Source organism: Petromyzon marinus, chromosome 68, assembly GCF_048934315.1.
Source record: "Petromyzon marinus isolate PM22_M1 ecotype Great Lakes invasive population chromosome 68, UKy_Petmar_22M1.pri1.0, whole genome shotgun sequence".
NCBI classification, from domain to species: Eukaryota; Metazoa; Chordata; class Hyperoartia; order Petromyzontiformes; family Petromyzontidae; genus Petromyzon; species Petromyzon marinus.
In genome coordinates this window covers 7,626,348-7,633,847 of record NC_133734.1, presented here as the reverse complement: position 1 = coordinate 7,633,847, position 7,500 = coordinate 7,626,348, and the positions used below count along the sequence as shown (strand labels likewise).

At 53.4% G+C, this 7,500-nt stretch overlaps 1 protein-coding gene across 4 annotated transcripts in view; it reads right to left on the bottom strand.

Moving 5' to 3' along the window:
* The window catches only part of ADK (adenosine kinase), a 78,605-nt gene that overhangs the window by 36,208 nt on the left and 34,897 nt on the right, over nucleotides 1-7,500 (bottom strand). For 2 of the 4 annotated variants that reach the window (XR_012930413.1, XM_076054886.1), the window contains exons 1-2: nucleotides 5,153-6,675; nucleotides 3,361-3,414 (exon numbers count right to left, since the gene is read on the bottom strand). The exons of 1 other annotated variant lie outside the window; for it this stretch is intronic. Coding sequence is in view for 2 of the 3 variants with exons in the window: in XM_076054886.1 (XP_075911001.1) it covers nucleotides 3,361-3,414; nucleotides 5,153-6,498 (1,400 nt within the window). In the remaining variant the exon portion in view is untranslated. Of the gene's footprint in view, nucleotides 1-3,360; nucleotides 3,415-5,152; nucleotides 6,676-7,500 lie in introns of those variants that run through there. One more of the 4 variants, XM_076054887.1, reaches the window with a different exon arrangement.

Below are 7,500 nucleotides of genomic sequence, written 5' to 3'. Positions count from 1 at the left end.
TGTGGGTGTGTGGGGGTGTATTCGTGTGTGTGTGTGTGGGTGTATCCGTGTGTGTGTGTGTGTGTATCCGCGTGTGTGTGTGTGGGTGCATCCGTGTGTGTGTGTGTGGGTGTATCCGTGTGTGTGGGTGTATCCGTGTGTGTGTGTGTGTGGGTGTATCCGTGTGTATGTGTGTGGGTGTATCCGTGTGTGTGTGTGTGTGGGTGTATCCGTGTGTGTGGGTGGATCCGTGTGTGTGTGTGTGTATCCGTGTGTGTGTGGGTGTATCCGTGTGTGTGTGTGTGGGTGTATCCGTGTGTGGGTGTATCCGTGTGTGTGTGTGGGGGTGTATCCGTGTGTGTGTGGGTGTATCCGTGTGTGTGTGTGTGTATCCGTGTGTGTGTGTGGGTGTATCCGTGTGTGTGTGTGTGGGGGTGTATCCGTGTGTGTGGGTGTATCCGTGTGTGTGGGGTGTATCCGTGTGTGTGTGTGTATCCGTGTGTGTGTGTGTGTGGGTGTATCCGTGTGTGTGTGTGTGGGTGTATCCGTGTGTGTGGGTGTGGGTGTATCCGTGTGTGTGTGTGTATCCGTGTGTGTGTGTGTATTCGTGTGTGTGGGTGTGTGGGGGTATCCGTGTGTGTGTGTGTGTGGGTGTATCCGTGTGTGTGGGTGTATCCGTGTGTGTGGGTGTATCCGTGTGTGTGTGTGGGTGTATCCGTGTGTGTGTGTGGGTGTATCCGTGTGTGTGTGTATCCGTGTGTGTGTGTGTGGGTGTATCCGTGTGTGTGTGTGTGTGTATCCGTGTGTGTGTGTGTGTGGGTGTATCCGTGTGTGTGGGTGTGTGGGTGTATCCGTGTGTGTGGGTGTATCCGTGTGTGTGTGTGTATCCGTGTGTGTGTGTGTCCGTGTGTGTGTCCGTGTGTGTGTGTGTGTATGTACATCAGTGTGTCCGTGTGTCGGAGTGTGTCCATGTCTGTGTGCGTATCCGTCTGTGTCAATATATCCGTGTGTATGTACATTAGTGTATCCGTGTGTGTATCCGTGTGTGTGTGTGTATCCGCGTGTGCAAGTGTGTATTCACGTGTCTGTGTGTATCCGTGTGTGTGTCCGTGTGTGTGTCCGTGTGTGTGTATGTACATCAGTGTGTAGTGTAGCGGTTAGTACGCTGCGCTATGAACCTGGCGACCCGGGTTCGATTCCCGCTCACGGCCAACACCAGTGACGATTATCTGAACCGGTCCCGGGCCTCCCCTAGGTCGACTCAGCCTCAAATGAGTACCTGGTGCGGTGTGTAAACATTGCCACTGGGGAGACAAAGGCGGTCGGGCGTGGTGCTGGCCACCCACCCCCTCTCGTGTACCGTTCCGGCCTTCATAGGTGCTCGCTAACAGCACTTGCCCCTACAGTCTGTTAAGGCTATATGGGGGATCTTTATGTACATCAGTGTATCCGTGTGTGTGTATCCATGTGTGAGTGTGTTCATGTGTATGTGTATCTGTGTGTTCGTGTATATACGCGAGTGTATCCGTGTGTGTGTATCCGTGTGTGTGTTCATGTGTATCTGTGTGTGCGTGTATATACGTGTGTATCCGTGTGTAAGTGTGTTCATGTGTATGTGTATCTGTGTGTGTGTGTGTCCATGAGTCTATCCGTGTTTGTGTGCATCTGTGTGTGTGTGTATCCGTGTGTGTGTATCCATGTGTGTGTGTGTATCCGTGTGTGTGTGTGTATCCGTGTGTGTGTGTGTATCCGTGTGGGTGTGTGTATCCGTGTGGGTGTCCCTGTGTGTGTATCCGTGTGTGTGTGTCCGTGTGTGTGTGTCCGTGTGTGTGTGTCCGTGTGTGTGTATGTACATCAGTGTATCCGTGTGTGTGTATCCATGTGTGAGTGTGTTCATGTGTATGTGTATCTGTGTGTTCGTGTATATACGCGAGTGTATCCGTGTGTGTATCCGTGTGTAAGTGTGTTCATGTGTATCTGTGTGTGCGTGTATATACGTGTGTATCCGTGTGTAGGTGTGTTCATGTGTATGTGTATCTGTGTGTGTGTGTGTCCATGAGTCTATCCGTATTTGTGTGCATCTGTGTGTGTGTGTATCCGTGTGTGTGTATCCGTGTGTGTGTATCCGTGTGTGGTGTGTGTATCCGTGTGTGTGTGTGTGTATCCGTGTGGGTGTCCCCGTGTGTGTATCCGTGTGTGTGTCCGTGTGTGTGTCCGTGTGTGTGTATGTACATCAGTGTATCCGTGTGTGTGTATCCATGTGTGAGTGTGTTCATGTGTATGTGTATCTGTGTGTTCGTGTATATACGCGAGTGTATCCGTGTGTGTGTATCCGTGTGTAAGTGTGTTCATGTGTATGTGTATCTGTGTGTGTGTGTGTCCATGAGTCTATCCGTGTTTGTGTGCATCTGTGTGTGTGTGTGTATCTGTGTGTGTGTGTCTGTGTATCTGTGTGTGTGTATCTGTGTGTATCCATGTGTCAATGTGCGTGTGTATCCGTGTCCATGTTTACGTGTGTGTAAATCAATACACTCAACACACACACACTCTCTGCTGAGAAAGCAACAGCATACCAACCCTCCCAGCAGAGTGTGTGTGTCCGTGTGTGTCTGTGAGCCTGTGCATGTCTCTGCGAGTCCGTGCGAGTCTCTGTGTGATCCTGTGTGTATCTCTGCGAGTCTCTGCGAGTCCGTGGGTCTCCGTGCGAGTCATTGGGTCACTGCGAGCCTGTGGGTCCTCTACGCGAGTCTCCGTGTCTCTGCGAGTCAAAGCGCCACTGTGTGTGTGTCCATGTGTGTCTCTGTGCGAGTCAGTATGTTTGACATTGTAATAGCATTCTTGATAAGCTCCCAAAAACTCTCTCCCCTCTCTCACTGTCTCCCTCGCTCAGTGTCTCTCTCTCTCTCTCTCACTGTCTCTCTCTCTCTCTGTATATATCTCTCTCACTTGGTGTATCTCTCTCCCCCCTCTATATCTCTCTATAAATATCTCTGTGTATCTCTCTGTCCACGTGTCTCCCCATGTCTCCCCGTATGTCCTCATATCTCTCCGTGTGTGTCTCCCCGTGTGTCTCCACGTGTGTGTGTCCGTGTGTGTCCCCGTGTGTGTGTCCGTGTGTGTCCCCGTGTGTCTCCACGTGTGTCCCCGTCTGTCTCCCCCGACGTTTCTCCCCCGTATCCCTCCCCGGGTCGCCATGTGCCTCTCGTGTGTCTAACTTGTAGCCCTGTGTCTCGCTATCTCCCCGTGTACATCCCCGTTTCTCCCCGTGTCCCACTGCAACTCCCCGTGTCTCTCAGTGTCCCCGTGTGTCCCCCGTATCTCTCAGTATCCCCCGTGTCTCTCCCCGTGTCTCTCCCCGTGTGTCTCCCCCGTGTGTCTCACATCTCTTTGTGTTTCTCATCAGCGAGGATCTGATCGTTTGCTTTGAGTCCGTACCTGCACACACAGAGAGAGAGAGAGTCGGTGATGGTGATGATGGTGGTGATGGTGGTGGTGACGGTGGTAGTGATGGTGGTGGTGATGATGGTGGCAGATAATGGTGGTAGTGATGGTGATCGTAGTAGTAATGGTAGTAGTGATGGTAGTAGTGATGGTGGTGACGGTGGTAGTGATGGTCGTGGTGATGGTGGTGACGGTGGTAGTGATGGTGGTAGTGGTGGTGATGGTGATGGTGGTGGCGATGGTGGTGGTGATGATGGTGGCGATGGTGGTGGTGATGGTGGTGGTGATGGTGGTGGTGATGATGGTGGCGATGGTGGTGGTGATGGTGGTGGTGACGGTGGTAGTGATGGTGGTGGTGATGATGGTGGCAGATAATGGTGATAGTGATGGTGATCGTAGTAGTAATGGTAGTAGTGATGGTAGTAGTGATGGTAGTAGTGATGGTAGTAGTGATGGTAGTAGTGATGGTGGTGACGGTGGTAGTGATGGTGGTAGTGGTGGTCGTGGTGATGGTGGTAATGGTGGTGGCGATGGTGGTGACGGTGGTGGTGATGGTGGTGATGGTGGCAGATAATGGTGGTAGTAATGGTGACCGTAGTAGTGATGGTAGTAGTGATGGTAGTAGTGATGGTGGTGACGGTGGTAGTGATGGTGGTAGTGGTGGTCGTGGTGATGGTGGCGACGGTGGTAGAGATGGTGGTAGTGGTGGTCGTGGTGATGGTGGTGACGTTGGTAGTGATGGTGGTAGTGGTGGTGATGGTGATGATGGTGGTAGTGATGGTGGGGATAGTGGTCGTGGTAATGGTAGTGATAGTGGTGATGGTGATAGTGGTCGTGGTAATGGTGGTGATGGTGGTGGTGATGATGGTGGAACTGATGGTGATGATAGTGGTGGTGGTGGAGATGATGGTGATGATAGTAGTCATGATGGTGGTGGTGATAGTGGTGCTGATGATGGTGGCAGAGATGGTGATCGTAGTAGTGATGGTGATCGTAGTAGTGATGGTAGTAGTGATGGTGGTAGAGATGGTGGTAGTGGTGGTCGTGGTGATGGTGGTGACGGTGGTAGTGATGGTGGTAGTGGTGGTGATGGTGATGATGGTGATAGTGGTGATGGTGGTCGTGGTAATGGTGGTGGTGGTGATGGTGGTGGTGATGATGGTGGAACTGATGGTGATGATAGTGGTGGTGGTGGAGATGATGGTGATGATAGTAGTTATGATGGTGGTGGTGATAGTGGTGGTGATGGTGGTGGTGATGGTGGCAGAGATGGTGATCGTAGTAGTGATGGTGATCGTAGTAGTGATGGTAGTAGTGATGGTAGTAGTGATGGTGGTAGAGATGGTGGTAGTGGTGGTCGTGGTGATGGTGGTGACGGTGGTAGTGATGGTGGTAGTGGTGGTGATGGTGATGATGGTGGTAGTGATGGTGGTGATAGTGGTCGTGGTAATGGTAGTGATAGTGGTGATGGTGATAGTGGTCGTGGTAATGGTGGTGATAGTGGTAATGGTGGTCGTGGTAATGGTGGTGATGGTGGTGGTGATGATGATGGTGGAACTGATGGTGATGATAGTGGTGGTGGTGGAGATGAGATGGTGATGATAGTAGTCATGATGGTGGTGGTGATAGTGGTGCTGATGATGGTGATGATAATGGTGAGGATAGTGGCGCTGATGATCATGGTGGTGATGATGATCATGGTGGTGATGATGATCATGGTGGTGATGATTACTTGTCCAGGAAGTCTTTATCCACGATTGCAGAGATGTCAAGCAGTGGATTTCCCATTCCGAACAGCATGTTTTCACTACACAGGGAGAATATGGAGAGAGAGAGAGACACGGGGAAGAGGAGAGAGACACACGGGGAGAGAGAGACACGGGGAGAGAGAGACACGGGGAGAGAGAGACACGGGGAGAGAGAGACGCGGGGAGAGAGAGACACGGGGAGTAGAGACACGGGGAGAGAGAGACACACGGGGAAGAGGAGAGAGACACACGGGGAGAGAGACACGGGGAGGAGAGAGACACACGGGGAGAGAGACACGGGGAGAGAGAGACACACGGGGAGAGAGAGACACGGGGAAGAGGAGAGAGACACACGGGGAGAGAGAGAGACACACGGGGAGAGAGAGAGAGACACACGGGGAGAGAGAGACACACGGGGAGAGAGAGAGACACGGGGAGAGAGAGACACACGGGGAGAGAGAGACACACGGGGAGAGACAGCGAGAGAGAGACATAGGGAGGAGAGAGACACACGGGGAGAGAGAGACACGGGGAGAGAGACACACGGGGAGAGAGAGACATAGGGAGGAGAGAGACACACGGGGAGAGAGAGACACACGGGGAGGAGAGAGACACGGGGAGGAGAGAGACACACGGGGAGGAGAGAGACACACGGGGAGAGAGAGACATGGGGAGAGAGAGACACGGGGAGAGAGAGACACGGGGAGAGAGAGACACGGGGAGAGAGAGACACGGGGAGAGAGAGACACGGGGAGAGAGAGACACGGGGAGAGAGAGACACGGGGAGAGAGAGACACGGGGAGAGAGAGACACGGGGAGAGAGAGACACGGGGAGAGAGAGACACGGGGAGAGAGAGACACGGGGAGAGAGAGACACGGGGAGAGAGAGACACGGGAAGAGAGAGACACGGGAAGAGAGAGACACGGGGAGAGAGAGACATAGGGAGGAGAGAGACACGGGGAGGAAGAGAGACACGGGGAGGAGAGAGACACGGGGAGGAAAAGAGACACGGGGAGGAGAGAGACACGGGGAGAGAGAGAGAGACACGGGGAGAGAGAGAGACACGGGGAGGAACAGAGACACGGGGAGGAGAGAGACACGGGGAGGGAGAGAGACACGGGGAGGAAGAGAGACACGGGGAGGAGAGAGACACGGGGAGAGAGAGACACGGGGAGAGAGAGACACGGGGAGAGAGAGACGCGGGGAGAGAGAGACACGGGGAGAGAGAGACACGGGGAGAGAGAGACACGGGGAGAGAGAGACACGGGGAGAGAGAGACACGGGAAGAGAGAGACACGGGAAGAGAGAGACACGGGGAGAGAGAGACATAGGGAGGAGAGAGACACGGGGAGGAAGAGAGACACGGGGAGGAGAGAGACACGGGGAGGAAAAGAGACACGGGGAGGAGAGAGACACGGGGAGAGAGAGAGAGACACGGGGAGAGAGAGAGACACGGGGAGGAACAGAGACACGGGGAGGAGAGAGACACGGGGAGGGAGAGAGACACGGGGAGGAAGAGAGACACGGGGAGGAGAGAGACACGGGGAGAGAGAGACACGGGGAGAGAGAGACACGGGGAGAGAGAGACGCGGGGAGAGAGAGACGCGGGGAGTAGAGACACAGGGAGAGAGAGAGACACGGGGAAGAGGAGAGAGACACACGGGGAGAGAGACACGGGGAGGAGAGAGACACACGGGGAGAGAGAGACACGGGGAGAGAGAGAGACACGGGGAGAGAGAGAGACACGGGGAGTAGACACAGGGAGAGAGAGAGACACGGGAAGAGGAGAGAGACACACGGGGAGAGACACACGGGGAGAGAGACACGGAGAGAGAGAGAGACACGGGGAGAGAGAGAGAGAGACATAGGGAGGAGAGACACGGGCAGGAGTATGAGACAATCCAAACTAAAACCATGTCGCCACTGATCTCTTTATGAGAAGCGACACGGCCATCACACATAACGATAGCAGCTCAACCACGTGGCCGATATCGTCGTCATCATCATCATCACCGCGTGGGAATTTAGTGAGCAGCAAAGCAGTCGGAATGTGCGCCGTCGATTCTAAACGTGGAGGGGGGAAAAAAAGTGAAGGCCGGGGATAAAAATCCACGCAGTGACCACCACGGGGGAGAGAGAGAAATCAGCTGGTTGTAACTACAGGCAAAACGTCGCACTCAGATTGTACATGTTTGGGTTTGGTTCTTCAACACACCGGTGTGCTGTACTACTATACATTACACTACTATACATTACACTACTATACATTACACTACTATACATTACACTACTATACATTACAGTACACTACTATACATTACACTACTATAC